This window comes from Selaginella moellendorffii, unplaced genomic scaffold, assembly GCF_000143415.4.
Source record: "Selaginella moellendorffii unplaced genomic scaffold, v1.0 SELMOscaffold_72, whole genome shotgun sequence".
Classification (NCBI taxonomy): domain Eukaryota; kingdom Viridiplantae; phylum Streptophyta; class Lycopodiopsida; order Selaginellales; family Selaginellaceae; genus Selaginella; species Selaginella moellendorffii.
Window position 1 is genome coordinate 259788 of NW_003314333.1, and position 20651 is coordinate 280438.

Consider the following 20651-nt stretch of genomic DNA (forward strand, 5'->3'; position numbering starts at 1 on the left):
CTTGTTATGGTTGTAGAAAATGAGAAAGATAGTGGTCAGCAACAACTTGTCCATAACTCCATCTCCCGGTTGAAAATATCTCGAAAACGCGCTCACACAGAAAGAATCAGGAGCGATCTCGGCCGTTGAACGCTTGAAGAATCCACGGCGAGGTGGTTACGCCTTTATATTGCTGACTTGGCACTACTGTGGTGGCGCCACGTGTCAGTCAAAGGCGCCAGGTCTGGTAGGTGTGAACGGTGGCTGGCCGCGTGGACTGGTTGCAGTAGTGTTGTGGAATTGTGGGCAGCGCAAATCCCCCATTCTTTTTGTGGAGGGCTCGCGGGGCTGGGAAGCGAATTGGAGGAACAAGAGATCAATCCCTCCTCCCTCCTCTGCTATTTCCGGCCCAGCGATAGCTTCATTCTCATCGATTTTTAGGTCTTCCTTTTAAGCGCGCTCGCAGCAAATGGAGCAGATGGGCGGAGGAATGGAGTCGTCGAGCCTGGATTTCGTGCTGGCGCTCTTGGGCGTCAAGGGGATGGCGTCCACCAACATCTCCCCGCTCACCCTGCTGCTGTCGGCGCTGCTCCTCGTGGCCGGGGCGCTCTTCCTCTGGTGGAAGGCAGCTGATGCCGGCAAGCGCGTGGCGGAGCCGCCCAGAGTGGTGACGCCAATTGTGGAAGCCGAGGAGGAGGAGGCCGATGATCTAGCAGGCTACACGAGCAAAGTGACCGTCTTCTTTGGCACCCAAACCGGAACCGCGGAAGGGTTTGCAAAGGTGTGGTTTTTGTTTGTATTTCTCGCTCCCTCTTTTTGGCGTCTTCGCTCCAGCCAGCTTCCGGGATTGATTTTTCGTGTTCTTCTAGGCCCTGGTCGAGGAAGCAAAGTCTCGATACGACAGGGTTCTCTTCAAGGCCGTCGACTTGGTAAACTTCTTTTCTTCGTTCTTTCCAGTCTTTCTAAAGGCTACTCTTTGTTCCAGGACAACTACGCAGCGGACGACGACCACTATCGCCTCAGGCTCAAGAAGGAGAAGCTGGCCATCTTTATGCTCGCAACGTGAGAATCTCGTGTGGAGTTTAATAATCTCTGCCAAGCAGCGTTTTGTGAACTGTGCATCTTTGTGTTCTTTGCAGGTATGGTGACGGAGAACCGACGGACAATGCGGCCAGGTTCTACAAATTCCTTACGGAGGTAGAAGACTCTTTTTCTTTTCCTTGGAATCTTTAAGTAAGATCGATCGACTTGCAGGGTGGTGACGAAAGAGGCTTGTGGCTGAACGAGATGACTTACGCGGTGTTTGGTCTGGGCAACCGCCAGTACGAGTACTTCAACAAGGTAGACCGACCGTTCATCCTTTTGCGATTGCTGATAGTTAAAACTTGATCTCGTCACAAGGTTGGAAAGGTCGTGGACGAGGAATTGGAGAAGCAAGGTGCCAAAAGGCTTGTTCCCTGTGGAGTTGGCGATGACGACCAATGCATCGAAGACGATTTCTCCGCCTGGTACGACTCTCTAAGTGCTAGTGCTTAAAGGCTTCCGCGTGTTTCTACACACAGGCGCGAGCAGCTATGGCCGGAGCTTGACACTTTGCTTCGGAACGAGGACGACGTTGCCATTCCTTCCACTACCACTTACACGGCAGCTGTCAGCGAATACCGAGTTGTAATTCATGAGAAGCTAGCAAAACTCGTCGAAGGGAGCTTTCTCCCGGTGGAAAACGGTGGGCCTGTCGTTATGGATATGAACCATCCTTGTCGGTGAGAGCCTCTTTTCATCTTGTTGCTTTTAGTTCTCCTCTCATTTATTGTGCCCGGGATTCCAGAGCCATCGTGGCCGCTCGGAAAGAGCTCCATACGCCCTTGTCCGACAGATCGTGCACCCACTTGGAGTTCGACATAGCTGCGACTGGCATCAGGTACGCTAAAGCCCTCTCTTTTATCTCCAGCTCAAACATATAAGTCTTGTGATTTGATTTAGTTACGAGACTGGAGACCATGTTGGTGTGTACGCTGAGAATTGTCACGACGTTGTGGAGGAGGCTGCCAATCTTCTAGATTATTCGCTGGACACAGTCTTTTCCCTTCACACAGACACGGAAGATGGCACTCCGTTGCCTGGTAGCCTTCTTCCGCCATTTCCCACACCCTGCACTCTAAGAACTGCCTTGGCTCGTTATGCCGACTTGCAAACTCCTCCTCGCAAGGTAATGCACATCGGCCACCCCAAGTTTTTGTTCTCCTAACCTTTGCTTCTGGTCTGTGTAGGCTGTGCTTGCTGTCCTTGCGGCATATACATCAGAGACTAGCCATGCAGACCGTTTGAGGCACCTAGCATCGCTGCAAGGAAAGGTTGGTTGTGATCGTTTGTTTATATTTTCCAGCCTGTGTTGACTTTGGTGTTTTTTTTCTGCAGGATGACTATTCGCAATACATTTCTTCGTGTCAAAGGACCCTGCTGGAGGTTTTGGCTGACTTTTCCTCTGTCAAGCTGCCCCTCGGGGTCTTCTTCGCTTCAGTGGCTCCACGTTTGATGCCAAGATATTATTCCATCTCGTCCTCTCCAAAGTACGTCCTTTCTCGCCTACTTCTGTGCTCACTGTCATTGCTGCGCAGGTTTGCGCCCACTAGGATTCACGTCACTTGCGCGTTGGTTCATGGACCAAGTCCAACTGGCCGCCTGTTTAGAGGAGTTTGCTCTACATGGATGAAGGTTTGAAGTTTTTTTTTCAAGTGTTTCCGAGCCGTCGCTAACTAGGAAACGCTTGCGTGACAGAATGCTCGCTCCGCCGAAGAGGCCGGCGATGACTGCAGCTGGGCTCCTATATTTGTGCGACAATCAAACTTCAAGCTTCCTGCTGACCCGAAAATTCCCATCGTGATGATAGGACCTGGCACGGGCCTGGCACCTTTCAGAGGATTCCTCCAGGTGTTTTTTTCGTGTGTGATTTATTTTATTCCTGGGAGCTCATTTCTGTTACTTTCTCAGGAAAGAGCTGCTCTACAAGATTCGGGTGAACAACTGGGGCCCTCGGTTCTTTTCTTTGGATGCCGCAATCGGAATCAGGTAAATGTGTTTCTCGTTTTTTGTGTTGTTTTGTCCGCAACGCCCAGTCTTGTGAGCAGGATTTCATTTACGAGCGCGAACTGAACGGGTATGTGAGCAGAGGAACTTTGACAAACCTGTACGTGGCCTTTTCGCGAGAGGGCGCCACCAAGGAATACGTCCAACACAAGATGCAAGACAAGGTGCGTTTGTTATCTCCTGTATCTCTCGTCTCATACTGCTTGTTTTTCTTGTCCCTTCTCTCAGGCTAGTGACTTGTGGAGGCTTTTGTCTAACGGGGCCTACTTGTATGTCTGCGGCGATGCCAAAGGAATGGCTCGCGACGTTCACAAGATGCTGATTACCATTGTCCAAACCGAGGTGAGTTTTTGTGCTTATCACCGATGCAAAAGTCAATTCTTTGCTTGGCAGGGCAACGTCAAGGAAGCTGAGGCTTTTGTCAAGCAACTGCAAAACGATGGTCGATATTTGAGAGACGTCTGGTGATTGCTTTACCTGCGAAGTGATTGAAACAAGCATACACTACGAATTTTGTAGTTAGCATTCATTGAGAGACAAATTGTCTCTTGCTGTACCCAACCGACTCCAAAGGAAAGAAACCATTTCACCCATTAATTAACGCAACTTCATACTTTGTGCTTGCGAAGTAAACGTGAATCAATCTCAATGCAATAACACTGTGTTCACTTGAGCTACTTGTGCTCATGGTATACGAGAAACTCCAGCTCGAAGATCCGTTCCTGGTGCTTCTTGTTCAGCTCTCGCAGCTCCGCCATGGCCTTGTGAAGATCTGCGTTGGCAAGCTGGAGTTGCTCCAGCTTCGCATTGCACTGCTCCAGCTGCTTTTCCAACTCCGCCTTACCATTCTTTGTCTCCGCCTCCAGCTTGGCCATGCGATCCATCACTTCATCTTGCTTCGCCGCCAAGAGGCCTTCCGCATGGACCTTTTTCTCCTTCGCATCTTTGACCTCGGCCTGCAAACTAAGCTTTTGCTCCCTGGTTTCTTTCACCTCGGCCTGCAAACTAAGCTTTTGCTCCCTGGTTTCTTTCACCTCGGCCTGCAAACTAAGCTTTTGCTCCCTGGTTTCTTTCACCTCGGCCTGCAAACTAAGCTTTTGCTCCCGGGCGTCTCTCACCTGGGCCTCCAACTCTTTAACCTCCCCCGACAAGGCAGTATACTTGGCCACCAATCCCTTCCCCGCATCCGTGGACACGTTCACCGTGGGTGGCAAACCTGGTGTCAGCTGCGCCCACTCCGCAACCGTGAGCCCCTCGAGACCATCTGTATGTAACAGGTTAGTTCACGGTCGAAGAAGACTCTCGGCACCTATGACATAGTGAACGAAGTCTTTGGGATCAAGCACGCTCCTAGTGGGGAGAAGCTTCTGTGCACTCCTCAGGCATTCCTCGACCGTGGCTTTGGCTGGCGCTGCCAACTTTGCGACCTTTGTGAAGGCTAGGTCCGGCTCCATAAACTCGACACATATCCTCACCTGTGCATCGTGTGTTACGTGGGAAAGTATATGAGAATTCCAAGCGTTACCTCATCAGGGCCAATAGAAGGGTCCACAGTAGCCTTCGCTTTACCTTTGTGCTTCTCCCGCTTCTTGTTGCCACCCATACTACCTCGTCAAAAACCCTACCCCCGACCCTCTTTATGGCGGAGAATCACTCCACAATGGGTTCCAGACCGCCACTGTCCTCCACATCATCTTGAACGTCTGGTACTGACTTTGGTTCTCCCAGTGTGTCACCTTCCTCCTGAAGAAGGGCCTCCTCGTCACCTTCTTGCATCTGCTGTGACGCTGGCTGCTCTTCCTCGTCTTGTCCACAGAAGCGAAGCACAAACTGCCTGAACGTCTGCACCGCGGAGTTGACGTCCACCTTCTGCTGCATTAAGTCTTGCAGCACCTCCTTTGAGAAATCATACTCGTCTTTGCTTGCGTTCACTTTTTCTGGGTCGATATCATCTTGGACCTGTGGACACGATGAGTTGATAGTAGTGAATAAATTTCCATAGATTTCTAGTTACCTGTGACCAGGTCTTCTTGAGAAGGTCGAATACAGTGCTGGCAGGTGCTTCAATGCCGTGGTTATAGGCTATTTGAGCAAAGGCCTGTGGACTGATGCTGTCTCCTCCATCCGGCATCATCAGCAGTGTCTCCCTGAACATCCTGATTGCACTTTGCTGCGAGATCGATGAATCTGCGGTAGTGACAATCTCTCGGAACTCGCTGAACGTCAAAACTCCATCTTGATTTGCGTCTCCGGCAATGAACAGATTCTCCAGCTCGGTTGCCTGAGATACTTTAACATCAGAACCACGTAAAATCAAAAGGCTTTACTACCTTATCCTTGGGAACTGGCTTGCTGACTTGAATGCTCTTTCTCCGTTCGTCTTGTATGGTGTCCTGGATAAACAAGAACAAGCGAGGACTCTCAGAAGCTGTATCTCCTTTTCTTTTCCTGTTCTTACCATCTTATGTGGATAGACCGCTAGTATCGCCTCCACAAGCAGGTCCCAATCAACTTTTCGTACTTCACTTTCCTTCACAAGCTTCCTGATCTGCAAAGTTTCACAACTTTTACTTTGAAAGGAAAACAGCAAAGACAAGACTTACCTCTGGTGACGCCTTTTCAGTCACTGCATTCTTTGCAACGTACTTCTCCACGAACGACAATGCTGCTCCCTGGCTTCCAAAGTAGGCAACGAGATTGGGCTCGTCGGCAATGAAAGCGTACTGGGATGCATTCAAGAATATAAGACCGTCGTCTTGGTCAGATGGAAGCAGCACTCCTGTTTTGCTTGAAGCTCGCTGAAGGATTTTAAGGTAGAGATAGAGATCGGGCTCGCTGTAGTTGTTGGTTTCGTCCATGCCGACAAACCGGCTGAAGACTCTGATCTGCCAGGACGTAGAAAAGCATATTAGAAACTTCTCCATTACGGCTTTAATGCCTGCCTACTTTATGATGCTTCTCAATCTCCTTGTTGGTGATGAGTGTCTTGACCGTCTTAAAAACACCAAAGATCGCTGACTCGCTGAGACCTTTGAGTCCATACTGATTAAGCATGAAATCATAGACAAACTCGCAACAAGTTTGCCGCTCATTATTGCACGAGTCATCGACAGAATCTGCGACAATTTTGCTCACGTACACCGACGCAATTAGCTTTGTTAGCTGCAGAACCGGGAGAGTATCTATAGATCAGGCCGAAGAAACAAAATAACAGAAAGAAGACGATGCTTTACCTGCCGAACGTTGAAAAATTTTACAGTCTTGGGCGGGTTGTAAATCTTCATCATCTTTGCAAACCCGAGAGGCACGTAAGACTTGAGCTGGGAACCAAATTTGCTTCCTTTGGATTTCCTGCTCTTCCTCATCTCACTGGGCCTGCCGCTGCTTGGTCCGCCCTCTATGAAAGAAACTTTTGCGCTCTCTACGGCAACAGAACCCCGCTTCCCTTGCATCAAGCTCTTGTGCCGCTGCATAAACTTCTCCCTGAACTTGTCGCCCAAAACTGTTCCAGTCATCTCGCAATACTTCTTGAGAAGGACCTCAATCTTCTCTGCCAATGCACCCTCCATCGGGAGCCTGTCGAGCAAGCCTATAGTGTCCACCGCAAGTGTCTCGAACTCTTTCAAGCGTTCGACGATTGGGGGGCCTTCGGCTTTGTCCTTGCCAGCAGCTTCGGGATCAACCCATCCCCCAGCTAGAGCTTTCAAGTCGTCAGCACTCAGCTCAGCTTGTGGAGCTGCTCCTCCTGCTTCTGCTTCTGCTCCAGCTCCCTCTGCCTCTGCCTTGACCTCTTTTTCCACCTCCTCGCCACCTTTTTCTTTGGCCTCGACTATCTTCTTTGGTGGAAATATACTTGGCGGCGCGCTTTGGCATCTTCTCAGTCCCTTGCTGGGATCGGTCTGTGTGTAATCGTCTCGTCGATTTGTCTCTGAAACAGGCGCCGCTGTCTGCTGCTTTTCACCTTCCTCAAGTTGCTGGAGCTCTTCTTCTGTCAGCTGTTCAGTAGATTCATCGGCTCCTGCTTTCTTGCCAGCTTCTGCTCCCTCGGCTTGTGCACCTTCGGCAGTAGCTCCTCCGGCCTCAAGTTTCTTGCGCTCCTCCTCCTGTCTCTTCAGCTCGAGTTGCTTTTTAAGTTCCTCCTCCTGCTGCTTCAGTTCCTCTTCCGTGGGTTCGTGCGTGTATCTGAACGATATCGACCGCTTTTTCAGGTTGACGAGATACTCGTTCCGAGATCTGGGTGACATGTTCTCCGTGCGACACAGCCGACACCTCTTGATCTTCCTCATCTCAATATCCTTGTCTTTGAGTTTGGCCCGTATAACGTCATACTGGTCCCTGTAAAAGTCATGATCGGAAAGCATCCGTGACAGGTGATCTTTCGCCCCTTCTAGATCATCTCGTAGCCGCTTCATTTCATCTTCTGTAGCATTGAGCTTTGGTTCCGCTCGCACAAGAACCTGAGCGTGCATGCAAATAGACTAGTTAAGGTTTGTAAAGTTAGCACGCTTTCGACTAGTACCTGATTGAAAATACGTAGCAATTGCCTCCAAAGATGGAGAAGGAGGTTTCCACGCTCTTCGCAATGGATATCCACCTGCCATGTTTATCTAACTCCAAGAGTAGAGCCATGAAAGAAGAATATTTGCACACATACCTGACGAACGATTTCTAGGAAGGCAATAGAATGAAGAACAAACGCGGCTTCCACGTTCTCAAAACGTCCATCCACTTTCTCACAATGGTTCTTTTGCATTGCATGCTGCAGCCAATCTCCGAGCAGTTGCACGTCCTCTCTTTTACCTGGCTGTTTGAATACAAATAATCACACCCGAGGTTTTTCGACTACTGCAAAGTGTTACCTGAAGAGCAGGAAAGACAACCGTATACCATCTCTTATCGAATGGACTGTAGGTGAACTTGCAGTCGGGTCTTCCCAGAAGTTCTGGCTGCCAGACAAAAACGTATCAACCGGTATGACTGACAGTGCGAAGAGTACCTGGACGACATACTTGTTCACAACATAGTCCTCGACGGGAATGTAAGAAGGAAGAGAAGAAGGAGGTGGAGCAGCGCTCTTGTGTGGTTCCAGGGACTGCTGCTGATCCTGTGGAGGGTTGTCCTTTGCCTGTTTTTCAACAGCTACAGGCTCGTTGTCGACTTCAGTGAGATGAGCAGCAGCAGGAGCAGCAGGCTCAGCGTCCTTGGCGCTAATATCTTCGTGCTTGCTTCCTTCGACCTCGTCAACATTCTTAGAGAGCTCGGTACCTTGGTCACCAGGGATTGGAGAGACGACTGGATTAGTGCACTCGACAAAACGGATTATGAGCTCCCTGACTTTCTCGAGTAGAAGCCGGTCCTTGACTAAGAAACCAGCCTCCGGCGGAACCCTGTTCACCCTGGCTTCCATGGCTTCCCACTCGGCTCTTATCTCGCGGACGTGCTCGCCTGCAAGTTGAGGGATGGATTCCATCTGCGTCAGACGAGTGCTGTGTGAAGCTGCTATAAACGAGGAGTCCAGTTAACGGTTCATCGATGCCACGAGCACACAAGAACGAAAACGAAAAGTTACCTGGATGAACATCTCGCGGATTTCCGTGTCTTTGAGACCAATCGCTTGGAGCAGCCACTGCTTTGCACTGATTGGAACAGTCGCCGAGGCCACAGTCCCGGACTTGGTCTTCCGTATAGCATGAGGAACGTTCGACTTTCTCCCGGCGCCATAGTCCGGAGGTCTCAAGTGAGGAACTGCTCGAACTCCTTCTCTAGAAGCCCCGGTGAGCTTGGTGAGATAGTCGGGAACTTTCATCAGGAGTCCTCTCTTGCAGAAGGTGTCCACCACCTCCTCTCTCTCCACGACTTTGTCGCGCGGCCTGCTTCCAGAGGAGTAGCCGCCGGGGATCCTCGGCGTCCTCACCGCAGCACACGCCTGGAGCCTCTCGCTCACAAGCTCGGCCATGTCCGCCGCCTTGGAGCTCCCGCAAGTGGAGCTCGCAACCTCCCTAGCGGCGGCAGCTCCCACCCTCCGCCCCCTCCTCTCCTCCTGGACGTGCTCCTTCCTCTGGAACCCCGTGTGCTCGTGGCTGGACAGGCGAGTGGGAGTGGTGGACGGACCCCTGTGCGATGCAATGCGGCCCAAATCCACCGACGCCGATCGCTTGAACACATCGTGGGAGAAGGCCGAGCGAGACGACGCCTGACCCACCTCGAATGCTCGCCTGCTGGGCGACGGCGATCGATGCGACACGGTCGCCCTTGCCAATGCCGCCCCTTCCTCGCCGCTTGGGAGGCATCGCTTGAGCTTCAGCACGGATCCGCGCAGCCACGACGAGTTGATGCCGCTGCCCTTGTCCTGCGGCGCCGGAAACTTGTCCAGCAGCATCGCGCATTCTCCTCCTCCTCCTCCACGCTAGGGTTTAATCCCTCCAAAACCCTAAATAACGACCGTATTGCCGGCTGAAGTGTCATCTTGCGGTTTGAACCCTGGACCTCCTTTTTGGTTTTCGCCCTAATCGTGGCCATGGCCGTCTTGATTTGTGTGCGTCATGGTGAGACGACATGGAACGCCAGCGGGAAGCTCCAGGTATGTGTGTGTCGATCGATCGATCGGCTACCATGGCATTGACGATTATGGATCCTATTTTTTTTCTTTTTCTTTTTTGTTGTTTTTTTTCTTCTTGTCAGGGACAATTGGAGACCGATCTAAACGACGCTGGAAGGAAGCAAGCATCCGCTGTATGTTGAAAAGACTAGAATGCAGCCAAGAGTCTGTGGAGGTCAGGATGATCAAAGCGATCTCTCTCATTTTTGTCTTTTGGTTTTCGTCTTCTCAGCTTGCGGAACATTTGGCTAAACAAAGCTCGCAGAAGATCACAGCGGTTTACTCGTCGGATCTTCGCCGTGCATCAGACACGGCCCAGACAATCGCCGAAAAGCTGGGATTGTCACAGGTAGAGCATGCTTCTCCCATGTGTTCTTGAGAATGTCAAACGTTTTCTTATGGCTTTTGCAGGTGAGCACGACACCACTGCTTCGAGAGCGGCATTTGGGCAGGCTCCAAGGCTTGACGCCAAAGCAAGCTCGCGAGAGAGAAGCCCACGCGTTCAAGATACTCGCCTCTTCGTCCGGCGACGAACCCATCCCGGTGAGAACTAAGGCTCAGTGTTGTGAGTGAGCTCACAGATGGTTTTCTCAGGGTGGAGGGGAGAGCTTCGGTGAGATGCGCGATCGCGCGGCAAGAGCGGCTCAAGACATTGCTCGGCAGCACGAAGGTATTCCCAGATCTTCTCCGATCGACACACCCGTTTGATGAGTGTGTGGTCTCTTCTCTTTCTTCAAGGCGAGAGAGTGGTGGTGGTGACGCACGGTGGTGTTCTTCAGTCCATGCATGTCACCGCGACGGGCAAGCCAGCGCCGGGCCGTGTCCCCAACGCGTCGATCAATGTCTTGAGCATCTCTAGCGACAACCAGTGGAAGTTCCAGTCGTGGTGCGACGTGGAGCATCTCAAGGGCGTTGGCTTCTTGTCCTCGGCATTTGGAGGTGGCGCCAAGTCGGGCTGACCCTCTCTTCTTTCTAATTGAGACTCTCCATTCTTTAGCAGCCTACGGTCCTGTGCTTGCACTGTCCATGCTCAAATCCTCTGCGTCTTTCTCGTCAATCTCTTGATCCCGGAAAAGGCAGAGATCCGAACATCACGATCCAGGCGTATGCCCGGAATGCGTATACTGCTCAAGCCATGAATTTCTTTCACCAAACAAGGTCACTTGGACTCCTGAAACGTTATCACTCGCAAATGAGTATGTGTATGGAAATCAACATCAGCATAAATTCTAAGAATATTCACTATCTTTGTTGGGTGATGGAATCTGTCGATGTTGATACGCTCGGCTTCACCGAGCTGGGTAAGGCTCTGGACAAGGAGTATCCAGTTTTCAATGGCGAACTCGGAGCTGCCATCACGAAGCACCAAATCACTGGGCGAGTGTTTCTTTCTCTCGACCGCAACCACTGGACAGCCTGTGGTTTGACATTCGAGGCTGCCCTGCAGCTCGAGCTGCTGAGAGATCTTTTTCTAAAAGGCAGCCGTGTTTTAATAGTTTTTCTGAAGCACAGCACAAATCAACATCTTTATCAATGGCAGCCAAGCAAGATTTTGTGGGTCGTGCAGAGTCGGTGAAACTCTCCATGAGAGGCTTGGTGATATGAACTTTTTCACTGTTCTGACTCGTCCCATCTAACTTCCACTTCAGGCCAGCAATCTGTTTGTTTAACCATCATTCGAGTATATGGGCCGTGACATCGCGCCGAGAGTGGAAAGCTTCATCATGAACAGCCTCCTTGCCGAAGATGGGCGATCAGTAGATGCACCAGCTTTCGCCGTGATCACTGGCACAGCGGGCTCCGGAAAGACAACTTGCGTAATGGCTGCTGTTGTGAACATGAACATGCATCGGAGGTTTGCAAAGGCTCGTGAGAAGAGCCCCGTTCCTCCTTTCTGGGAAGCTGTTAGACAAGTACCAAAGGAAGATGGAGAGGCTGATGGAGACGAGATGGAAGCGGAAGAGGAAGCACAGGACAGCTACTGTACGTGGATTGCTCACAGTTTGTCAATGATCCTTTCAAGACGCTGAGAAACAGTCTGCTCCTGGCTTACATAGACGACAAGCAGGATATGTAAGACTGAAGACTACAGAAACTTGGATGAATTTATTCGACTCGGGACATCTCGGGATCGCTGTAGTTGACGATGCCAACGCCACTGATGTGGACAAGGACGGTGGAAGTCAAACAGGAATTAGGAAGCCTTCAGTGGCGAAACGTACAGATGCCAGGGATAAGGTCGTGGCTCTGCTATCTCGTTGTCTGCTTTTCTGTGACGAGTGGGATCAGGAAGGGCCTTGAGCACGATAAACGGCCAGCGGACTTTTTATATGTGGAGGATACGAGCTAAGTGCACAATGATATGTGTGATCTCATGGCTGCGTTTGTTTCCTACTGTAGGCTCGTGAATTGTGCAAGTATCTAGACCACCAAAAGTTACAAGTTTCAGTCAAGGAGCTTGCGGACTTGATGTGGTGGACTGGTTTCGTGCCGAGTCTGGTCTACCGGTATCTCTTTGGAGACATGGAACAGGTGGTAGGGGTTATGTCATGGCGTTGCTGGCTAAGACGTTGAAGGAGAAAAAAGATACTGACGCTCGCACTGAGATTGAAAAGTGGGTCATGTTCGACAGGCTCGAATAGGATGGAACGCTGAGATGGCTACGATATTAGCTGCTGCGTTATACAGACCGCATCTCACGTTGAATAACGGGGCGCAGCTCGTTATAGATCCGGAGGTCGTTGTGACTGGGGAGGACATTTGTGAGGAGTACCCGAACAAGAGAGTTCTGATTATTCCCAAGGAGTTCAACCACCTCGGGGCGCGTATGTTTTATGTAGCTGGGGGACTCGTGGTTGTGATCCAGGTATCGATCAGGATCCACGCCAAGGCGAGGGAACTGGCTGGACAAATTTTCTGCGAATTGGCTGAAAAGTCCGCAGGTCGCAAGTGCTTCTGGCATGTGGTGAGACATGGGGATATGAAAAAAGGTGGGGATGTGTACGACGAAGTTGTGTCTACGTTCGGTGGTTTTAGTAGCGCTCTCAAGGCCGTCGATGGACATTGCGATGTTCTGAAAGGGAGGGTTCCAAGAAGAGAGGAGGTTTGCTTTGTTTGATTTCATGTAGATTGAAGACTGATTTGTTATTGTTTCAGGATTCGTGCGTCGATTGTTCTGAGTACCAGTGTTACTTTGGTGAAGAAGAGCTTCATGACTGGTTCCAGTGCAGTGTTTGCAAGTGCTGGGTTCACAGACGTTGTGCTGGTGAGAGGTACACTGGGCCCGAAAATATTTTCCAGTGCCTTTTCTGTGATGCGACACCAGTCGAAGAAAAGGGGTCCAGTCACGTCGAAGAAGAGGAAGGTGTCCGTCTTAGAGGGAGATGTTGGCAACAACGTCCGCATTAAAACCTGATGCGCATCACTGATCCACTTGTGATGGAAGGATCGGATCGCTGGCGACTCTGGCGACTCTGCAAAAAGTGCTTCATGTCTCAATCAAATTCTCTCATGCCTAGTTCATTCATTGTGCATTTGTCAAGTGTGCCCTGCAAACATTTCTCCAGGTGGTCCTCGCGACGAAAGACCTTCAAGGCATCCGTGAACAAGAGAGGATGCTGTGAGCAACATTCGTCGGAAAACAACTCGTAGAGCTTTTTTTACGAGCCCTGGGATCTCCTAATCCACATGCTCAAGAGGGAATCTTTGTCAATGGTACTTAGCGATCTCATCCCTCGAAGAAGCAATCTATGAAGGCTTAGCTTGCGTGAGAGAAGCACACGCGTTTCGGGTGAGAACTGCCTCTAAGTAGAGATATCTGTCACTGTGAGTGAGCTGCAAGAGCACAAATGCCCTACACCGAGTGTGGTATGTGTCTGTTCTTTAGTGGTGGTGACGCACGGTCACGGGCCAGGCAGCCGTGTGCCCAACGCTTCGTTCAATGTCTTGAGCATCTCTAGCGACAACCAGTCGTGGTGCGACGTGGAGCATTTCCTTGTCCTCGGGACCCCTCCATTCCATCCAAAGAATCCACACTCACAATTCCTTAGAATGAATGAGCATTGCCCGCAGCCTCCGGTCCTGTGCTTGCCTTGCGGAGGCACGGCAGCTCCACGCTCGAATCATCGGCAGTGGAAGCGGCTTCTTTCTCGTCAATCTCTTGATCCAGGCGTACGGCAGATGTGGCAGCCCGGAAGAGGCAAGGATGGTGTTCGACCACGAGATCCAAGAGCCCAACATCTTCTCGTTGAATTTCATGATCCAGGCATATGCCCGGAATGGGTATACTGCGGAGGCCATGGATTTCTTTCACCAGATGCCGCGGAGGGACGTGGTTACCTGGACGTCAATGGTTGCGCTTTTTATGCGTGCAAGGCACAAGCAAGAAGCTCAGACATTCTTCTTGAAAATGCCACAGCGGAATGCGATCACTTGGAATGTGCTACTCGCAGCAAATGCCCAGAATGGAGATGAGAGGTCTCTTGCAAAGGCTACGTTTGATGCGATGCCTGCTCGGACCATCATCTCTTGGAATACAATGCTACAGGCGGGGTCGGATCCGTCCGCAGTGAGTGATGTGTTTCACAAGATGCCGGCGCGTGATGGTGTTTCCTGGGACCTGGCAGCCTACCACAACCGCGATGCCAAACACTGGTTTGACAACAACCCGGAGAAATCCCATGTCTCGTGGAACATCCTCCATGCACGAACGGATGATTTGGAGCACTGCAAACTTGTCTACGAGAGAATGCCCGCACACGGGGTCCTGTCGTCCACTGCCATGATCCAAGAATTCTCTTTGAAAGGGGAGATCAGTAGAGCACAAGGTGTGTTTCATGCAATGCATGCGCGCAGCCTCGTCACATGGAACACGATGATCTCAGCGTACTCGCAAGCGTTTCAGGTACGTCATGCACAAGATCTGTTTGATCGAGCTCCGCAGCGAGATGTCATCTCTTGGACTTCCATGTTTCAGGCTCTTGCGACCTTTGGGAAACTTTCGGATGCCAAGGCGGCATTCGACGATATGCCGGAGAAGAATGTAGTTTCCTGGACGGGGTTACTACTTCTATACTCTCGTGCCGAGAGCCTCGACCGTTCCAAAGCAGCGTTTGATCGAATGCCCAGGCACGACCTTCCTGGATGGAACGCCATTATAGCAGCGTATGCTCGAAACGGGCATCTCAAGGAAGCGAGGCAGCTCTTTGAAGAGCTGATGCCGGAGAGAGGAACTTGGTCTTGCAGTTGCTTGATCGATGCCTACGCGCGACACGGCCAGCTGCAAGACGCGAAGAAACTCTTTGATGATCCTTTGAACACCAGAGACGTTGCCTCGTGGAACTCCATGATGGAGGCGTATGCCCTCGACGAGCACAGCACGGAGACCATCCAGCTCTTCCGTGAGATGCAGCTCGACGGTACCACCCCGGACGGCATATCGTTTACCACCATTCTGGCGGCATGCAGCCACCTTGGGCGTCCACAGGACGCGCAGCGCTACTTGGAGTCCATGGCCGGTGACTATGGACTAGAGCCGGAGCGAGATCACTACATCTGCGTTATAGACAACCTGGGACGAGTGGGAAGGCTCGAACACGCCGAGGAGCTCGTTACTTACATGCCATCTCTGGAGCTGGATGGTGGCCATTTTGCCTGGAAAACATTGCTAGGAGCTTGTAGGAACCATGGCGATCTGGGACGGGGATGTTACGTGGCCAAGCACGCTCTAGAGCTGGATCCGCAATGGGCATCGCTTTACTCTCTCCTATCAAACATTGTCGTTGAATCATTGAATGCTCAAGAATGAGAGAGATACACTACTTGTCAAAATCATCATCGTTATGATCGAGCTCCAAGACATCATCATCACTGTCGCTGTAAACTTCAATGTGATCAAGAGCTCCGTCGTCCCTGAGCTTCCGGAGTTCTCCTCTCACGTCTTTGGAAACCGCAAGCTTCCGGAGGATCTCGGCCACGTTAGAGAGCTGGCAGTCATCATCGTTATCGCCCTCATAGCTTTCGATCACAATGGCGTTATCCACAACATGATCTGGTACCAAATCCCGGTCGTCGTCCACCAGCACCACCTTGCTCAAATCCCGACCAAGCTTGGTCACGTCCTTGGTTAGATCCGCTCCAAAGTCCATGTTTGATAGTAAGTGCGAGAACTCGGATCCTTTGCACTGGAGCTGCCGCAACGCGTTGGCTGCGTAGTCACTAGGAGCGCTAGTCCACAACACAAGCTCGTAGATGTCCGCCATATCCTTTAGAAACTGATCCACTCCTGGCCGCTTGGATATATGCAATCGATCGCTAGTCAAGGGCCATAACAACGTCCCATCCATGTCCAGGACCAACGTCGCGGGCTTGGAACTTGGTGGAAGAAGAGGACTAGCTCGCCATTCACTCGCCATCGAATAAAACTCCTCCAACCTAGATTTCTCTCGCGGGGGCCTTATTTGTATGAGGCCGTGGCAACTGGTGCGCACGAGATCCATCCATGCTTTGAGCGCTCTCCAGGAGCAAGACGCGTTTGCGCAGCTCGTGCGATCCTGCCGAGACATATCCCAGGCGAAACATCTCCACTCTAGCATCCTCTCCAGCGCGCACGCTACCAACACCTTTCTCGTGAACCTCATCGTCCAAATGTATGGCCGATGCGGCGATGTAAACAGCGCTAGGCAGGTTTTCGATTCGCTTCGGCAGCCCAATCTCTTCTCCTGGAACATCATGATCCAGGCATATGCCCAAAACGGGCAACTCCACGATGCCAAGCTCGTTTTCGATGCGGTTCCTTGCAAGGATGTTGTCTCCTGGAACGCGATGATAGCGATTTTTGTTCTAGCTGGAGATGTCGAGGGAGCTCATTATGTCTTTGATTGCATGGACCACCGAAATGTGGTTTCGTGGAACACGATATTAGCAGCATATACCGAGTTTGGGCATATTGAAACTGTTCTTCTTCTCTTTGAAAGAATGCCTCAAACAAACGCGATATCGACGAATACTCTTATTCAAGCTCTTGCTTGCTCCCACCGTCTTGATGAATCCAAGTCCCTTTTTGATTTGATGCCCGTTAGAACGGTTGTTTCATGGAACACACTCCTGCAGGCTTATACCTACAGCGGGCAGCCGGAGCTAGTGATCATCATCTATCTCCGGATGCCTCATTGGGACGTCGTCTCGTGCTCGTCGTTGATCGCTGTGTCGGACAAAGACGATCGCTTGGGTTATGGCAAGCAGTCCTTTGATCAAATGCCTCACCGAAACATCATCTCCTGGACCGCCATGTTTCAGGCGTATGCCCAAACGGGACATCTCCATTCTGCTACAGAGGTGTTTTGCAAGATGCCCGAGTGGAATCTAGTGTCCATGAACGCACTGCTCCAAGCGTCCGCAGATCTAGATAGTTTAGAAGTTTCCCAGGAAGTGTTTGCATGGATGCCCGACAGGGATGCAGTGTCGTGGACAGTGATGCTCCAGGCAAATGCTCAAGCCGGAGACTTATCCACAGCAGCAACCATCTTCAACGAAATGCCGTGCCGGAGCATGGTCTCCTGGAACTCCATGCTGCAAATCTTAAGCCAGAGGGTCGACTCCATCACCTATGCTAAGCTCCTGTTTGATCTCATCCCCCAGCACGACACCATCTCCTGGACAACGATGATTGCGGCATTCGCCCAGGCCGGATGCGTGGACGAGGCCTGGGACGTGTTCGCCAGCATACCACAGCACAGCTCCATCTCCTGGACCGCCATGATCGCGGCTTTCACTCACAACGGATTCACGAGCGAGGCACTGCGACACTTCGAGTCGATGCCCGAGCAAGGGCTGGCAGCCAAGAACACCATCATCTCTTGCCATGCCGAGGCCACGGGCGAGATGAGCTCGAGCAAGCGCGTCTTCGATGAGATGAGCCAACGAGACGTGGTTACTTGGACGGCCATGATTGGGGGATACGGTCAGGTTGACGCTCCAGATGAAGCCACGGCGGTGTTTGAGCGAATGCCACAGTGGGATCTCGTTGCCTGGAACGCGCTCATCCAGGCCTACGCGCAAAACGGCGGGGTCGATGGTAGCAAGAGGCTGTTCGATGCGATGCCGAAGAGGAATCGAGTGTCGTGGAGCACGATGGTGCAACTGGTTGCCGGGGAGGATCCGGCGGCCGGGCGATTGATGCTGGAGAAGATGCCCCGCCAGGACGCCGTCGCCTGGACTGCCGTCGTCGCGGCATACGCGCAGCTGGGCCGACTGTTAGAGATCGGTGATCTCTTCGACAGCGTGCATTGCGTGGATGTGGTGGCGTGGAATGCGATGATCCAAGCCAACTGCAAGGACTCCAACCTCGAGGGCGCCAAGGCTGTGTTTGATCGAATGCCCAAAAGGAATGTTGTGTCTTGGAATTCAGTTTTGTCAGCAAATGCCCAGAGAGGGTATCTTGAGACTGCGAAACTGGTGTTTGACTCTATGCCCAGCCGAGATGTGGTGTCTTGGAACGTTATGGTTGCGGGCTATGCTCAGAAAGGGTTTCTAGAGGAAGCTCGGTTCTTGCTGGAGCAGCTTCCACAGGGCGATGCAACGTCGTGGAACACCATGTTTGATGCATATGCCTTGAATGGGCAATGCTCAAAGGCGCTGGAGCTCTTTCCACTCATGAACTTGGAAGGAGTTGTGGCCAACGAGGTGAGCTTTGTTAGTATTCTCGCCGCTTGCAGCCACTTGGGACTTGTCAAGGAAGGATGGCACCACTTCACTTGCATGACCGACGATGTGGGACTATCGCCCACTCGCGAGCACTACCTTTGTATGGTGGACATGCTCGCTCGCTCCGGGCGGCTTTGGGACGCGGAGAACTTGATAGGAACAATGCCATTCCCTCCTGATGGTGTGGCCTGGGGGACTTTACTAGCGGCTTGCCGAAACAATGTCGATGTGGAGCGCGGAGCTCGAGCAGCCGAGGAGGCACTCCAGCACGAGTACGACGTCTCCGGCCCCTACATGCTACTCTGCAGCATGCAGGCGGTAGCGGCTCACTGCACAGGCTCTGAGACAAGCGCTCATCGGCAAACTGGCTTAGTTTATCATGAGTTAGAGAGCTCGAGCTTTTACAACGAAGAACGATCAAGCACGAAAGTTACGAGCGTTCGATCATGACGACGACGAGGAGCTCAGCCCCTGCAAGCAATTGAAGTTGAAGCTGTATGCCTCGTAGCGCATGTAGCACACGTCGGTGCTCGTCTTCATGCACAGCCTAGCTCCCTTGGAGAGTGGCGCTGCTCGATCGAGATTCGCCTTGATAGTCTGCAAGCATCCCTTGCAGTTGCTGCCTTTGATGCAGAGGGCGAAGCCACTGACAGTGTTGGGCGACTGGCCGTGGCTAAACTCCGAAGAGACAGCCTGGGGAGCATGATCCAGCAGGACTTGATACACATCTAGCCAGTTCTGCTGGAACGGACTTCCCAAGCTCGTGTTACCTGTGTTGTAGTACATGAGGTTTGTTCCAATGTCGTCGGGACAACCGTCGGAGGCGTCTCCGAAGCTCATGGCGTGGATCAGCAGCAAGATGATGGCGAGGAGAGCCATCCTCAGATTTTACTAAGTACCACTTACTCGCTCGCTCTTCACAACGAAACTAGGCGAGCACCAATCTTTTATATCCACAAGGAAGCTTGACTTAGTCCCAAGTTGGAGCGAGCACCACTGAAAATGACTCGATGCAATAGCTTAATGCAAGCACATCCTTTTCTCCATTGCTAGAATCGTGCTTCTCATTCAGGTAGTTAGCAGTGGAATCGTGAAAAGAGCAAGCCTCCGACTGGAAACTTTTCGACTAGAGCTCCACCGCGACGCTGGGACTGTCCGGCTTGATCCATTCCACTTCAAGGTAGGCCAGTGCCTTGTCAACTGGGCCGGCATATGGCGGCAAGCAACGACGATGGAAGCGAGTACGGCACTGTCTCGGCCTTGTTCGTCATCCCGCATTTCATGGAAGAATTGAGCTCCATTGTCGGCTCTAGCCAGACACCAACGAACTCCGTGTAACCAAAATCTGCCGGGCATCAGCCATACAAACACACTTGGTGAGCGCTTCGATGATCCTGGAGCGGCAGACACGAGCGTGGTGGAGGGATATGAGAGACGAGGAATCCATGACAAGTTTGCCGCCCCTGATAGCGGCAACGAATGCGGCGGACACGACGCCAAATCCGTGCATGCCTGGAGGCTCGCCACCTTTCTCTTCCTCTTGGGATCGTTCGAGTAAACCGTCACGCTGGGACTCGATTGAAACTTGCCAAGAACACGAACTTACTTTTCTCCTAGTTCCGCCTGTGCTTGCGACTGAGATCGAGCGCCAGTGGCCTTCCAATGCTCCGGCGCATCCACAGGCACGCCCTGGGCGACGGATCCGAAGCCCCCAACGAATCCAATCGCTTGAGCGTCAAGGCGGCCGCTTTCTTGACACACACATCCACCGCCGCGGGCCGTAGGTGTTGCTCTTCGTGATATGATCGATCCTGCTCGTCGCCGTGATGGCGACGATCCGGTGCCAAATTGCTGGAATTGCTAGCGGCAGCCAGCGCCTGGCACACCTCGATTGCGAGCTGGCGGTGTTGGGCGATAACATCCGCGGCAGCAGCTGTACCGGTGGATCCCCTGCCGGTGGGACTGTTACTCCTTGAATCCGAGTGCTCCTCTTGATCTTCCTCCTCGGATTCCTCGTCCTTAGCTGCTGCAACTTGTTCTCGATCGTGATTTCCATCTTGGTCTTCTTTATCTTGGTGACTTGCAGCAACGTCGGAGCTCACAGGCGGAGGATCTTCTTCATGAATAGAATCCCTGGCAAAGTCCGTCAGATCGATCTCATAGCTGGTGTCTGGATCTTGGTCCTTGCAAGTGCTCGTCACCACAGATTCCTGGACTGCCCGCACGGCGGCATCAAACAGCTCGCCCCCTTTCCTACTCGAGTTGGATCTGGCGAAGCGAGCAG

At 51.9% G+C, this 20651-nt stretch overlaps 7 protein-coding genes across 12 annotated transcripts; 4 read left to right on the plus strand and 3 right to left on the minus strand.

Annotated features, from left to right (window-relative positions):
• Positions 1 to 254: 254 nt before the first annotated feature.
• On the plus strand, positions 255 to 3679 carry LOC9639898 (NADPH--cytochrome P450 reductase). 2 transcript variants are annotated; one of them, XM_002986098.2, is made up of 17 exons: positions 258 to 760; positions 849 to 908; positions 965 to 1041; positions 1119 to 1176; positions 1234 to 1320; positions 1381 to 1487; positions 1542 to 1742; positions 1808 to 1900; positions 1963 to 2188; positions 2250 to 2333; positions 2398 to 2549; positions 2598 to 2694; positions 2758 to 2910; positions 2971 to 3048; positions 3108 to 3230; positions 3295 to 3408; positions 3460 to 3679. In XM_002986098.2, the coding sequence occupies exons 1-17, from the start codon at positions 449 to 451 to the stop codon at positions 3532 to 3534; spliced, it is 2097 nt and encodes a 698-aa protein (XP_002986144.2). In that variant the 5' UTR covers positions 258 to 448; the 3' UTR covers positions 3535 to 3679. The 2 variants fall into 2 exon arrangements, with proteins under 2 accessions (XP_024515832.1, XP_002986144.2); XM_024660064.1 differs by having other exon boundaries at positions 255 to 760; positions 3295 to 3679.
• LOC112340888 (myosin-15-like) lies at positions 3569 to 4705 on the minus strand. Of its 3 annotated transcripts, none has more exons than XM_024660067.1 (4): positions 4592 to 4705; positions 4376 to 4541; positions 4101 to 4330; positions 3569 to 4016 (listed from the first exon to the last, which is right to left on the minus strand). In XM_024660067.1, exons 1-4 carry the CDS (start codon positions 4667 to 4669, stop codon positions 3741 to 3743), a joined length of 750 nt encoding a protein of 249 aa, XP_024515835.1. In that variant the 5' UTR covers positions 4670 to 4705; the 3' UTR covers positions 3569 to 3740. The 3 variants fall into 3 exon arrangements, with proteins under 3 accessions (XP_024515835.1, XP_024515834.1, XP_024515833.1); XM_024660066.1 differs by having other exon boundaries at positions 4059 to 4330; XM_024660065.1 differs by having other exon boundaries at positions 3640 to 4330.
• LOC9639819 lies at positions 4705 to 9059 on the minus strand. Of its 2 annotated transcripts, none has more exons than XM_024660062.1 (12): positions 8636 to 9059; positions 8063 to 8562; positions 7926 to 8012; positions 7721 to 7870; positions 7586 to 7660; positions 6300 to 7523; positions 6013 to 6228; positions 5670 to 5951; positions 5525 to 5614; positions 5397 to 5459; positions 5081 to 5347; positions 4705 to 5025 (listed from the first exon to the last, which is right to left on the minus strand). In XM_024660062.1, the coding sequence occupies exons 2-12, from the start codon at positions 8534 to 8536 to the stop codon at positions 4717 to 4719; spliced, it is 3237 nt and encodes a 1078-aa protein (XP_024515830.1). In that variant the 5' UTR covers positions 8537 to 8562; positions 8636 to 9059; the 3' UTR covers positions 4705 to 4716. The 2 variants fall into 2 exon arrangements, with proteins under 2 accessions (XP_024515830.1, XP_024515831.1); XM_024660063.1 differs by having other exon boundaries at positions 8063 to 8565.
• A 503-nt stretch (positions 9060 to 9562) lies between these two features.
• LOC9639899 (metal-independent phosphoserine phosphatase) lies at positions 9563 to 10666 on the plus strand. Of its 2 annotated transcripts, none has more exons than XM_024660100.1 (6): positions 9563 to 9646; positions 9748 to 9839; positions 9897 to 10013; positions 10076 to 10207; positions 10259 to 10334; positions 10403 to 10666. In XM_024660100.1, exons 1-6 carry the CDS (start codon positions 9622 to 9624, stop codon positions 10621 to 10623), a joined length of 663 nt encoding a protein of 220 aa, XP_024515868.1. In that variant the 5' UTR covers positions 9563 to 9621; the 3' UTR covers positions 10624 to 10666. The 2 variants fall into 2 exon arrangements, with proteins under 2 accessions (XP_024515868.1, XP_002986145.1); XM_002986099.2 differs by having other exon boundaries at positions 9748 to 9798.
• A 3052-nt stretch (positions 10667 to 13718) lies between these two features.
• On the plus strand, positions 13719 to 15470 carry LOC112340898 (pentatricopeptide repeat-containing protein At4g02750-like). The gene has a single exon (XM_024660076.1). It carries the CDS (start codon positions 13719 to 13721, stop codon positions 15468 to 15470), a length of 1752 nt encoding a protein of 583 aa, XP_024515844.1.
• A 10-nt stretch (positions 15471 to 15480) lies between these two features.
• On the minus strand, positions 15481 to 16077 carry LOC9639821 (mitochondrial import inner membrane translocase subunit TIM50). The gene has a single exon (XM_002986180.2). It carries the CDS (start codon positions 16075 to 16077, stop codon positions 15481 to 15483), a length of 597 nt encoding a protein of 198 aa, XP_002986226.2.
• A 562-nt stretch (positions 16078 to 16639) lies between these two features.
• Positions 16640 to 19099, plus strand: LOC112340899 (pentatricopeptide repeat-containing protein At4g02750-like). Its single transcript, XM_024660077.1, has 2 exons — positions 16640 to 18796; positions 18914 to 19099. Exons 1-2 carry the CDS (start codon positions 16640 to 16642, stop codon positions 19097 to 19099), a joined length of 2343 nt encoding a protein of 780 aa, XP_024515845.1.
• The last annotated feature ends 1552 nt before the right edge of the window (positions 19100 to 20651 follow it).

Coding starts and splice junctions, on each gene's coding strand:
- LOC112340898 (XM_024660076.1), top strand. CDS start 13,719: ATGAGCATTGCCCGCAGCCTCCGGTCCTGTGCTTGCCTTGCGGAGGCA.
- LOC9639819 (XM_024660062.1), bottom strand. CDS start 8,536: ATGGAATCCATCCCTCAACTTGCAGGCGAGCACGTCCGCGAGATAAGA. Junction 7,871..7,925: donor TTGTCTTTCCTGCTCTTCAG/GTAACACTTTGC, acceptor GTATTCAAACAG/CCAGGTAAAAGAGAGGACGT. Junction 5,026..5,080: donor TCAAGAAGACCTGGTCACAG/GTAACTAGAAAT, acceptor TCGTGTCCACAG/GTCCAAGATGATATCGACCC.
- LOC112340899 (XM_024660077.1), top strand. CDS start 16,640: ATGCCTCAAACAAACGCGATATCGACGAATACTCTTATTCAAGCTCTT. Junction 18,797..18,913: donor AAGAACGATCAAGCACGAAA/GTTACGAGCGTT, acceptor CTTCATGCACAG/CCTAGCTCCCTTGGAGAGTG.
- LOC9639898 (XM_024660064.1), top strand. CDS start 449: ATGGAGCAGATGGGCGGAGGAATGGAGTCGTCGAGCCTGGATTTCGTG. Junction 909..964: donor TCTTCAAGGCCGTCGACTTG/GTAAACTTCTTT, acceptor TCTTTGTTCCAG/GACAACTACGCAGCGGACGA. Junction 2,695..2,757: donor TTTGCTCTACATGGATGAAG/GTTTGAAGTTTT, acceptor CTTGCGTGACAG/AATGCTCGCTCCGCCGAAGA.
- LOC9639899 (XM_024660100.1), top strand. CDS start 9,622: ATGGAACGCCAGCGGGAAGCTCCAG. Junction 9,840..9,896: donor GCAGCCAAGAGTCTGTGGAG/GTCAGGATGATC, acceptor TCGTCTTCTCAG/CTTGCGGAACATTTGGCTAA. Junction 10,335..10,402: donor CATTGCTCGGCAGCACGAAG/GTATTCCCAGAT, acceptor TCTTTCTTCAAG/GCGAGAGAGTGGTGGTGGTG.
- LOC9639821 (XM_002986180.2), bottom strand. CDS start 16,077: ATGGCGAGTGAATGGCGAGCTAGTCCTCTTCTTCCACCAAGTTCCAAG.
- LOC112340888 (XM_024660065.1), bottom strand. CDS start 4,669: ATGGGTGGCAACAAGAAGCGGGAGAAGCACAAAGGTAAAGCGAAGGCT. Junction 4,542..4,591: donor CTTCTATTGGCCCTGATGAG/GTAACGCTTGGA, acceptor CACGATGCACAG/GTGAGGATATGTGTCGAGTT. Junction 4,331..4,375: donor CTTCGTTCACTATGTCATAG/GTGCCGAGAGTC, acceptor TGTTACATACAG/ATGGTCTCGAGGGGCTCACG.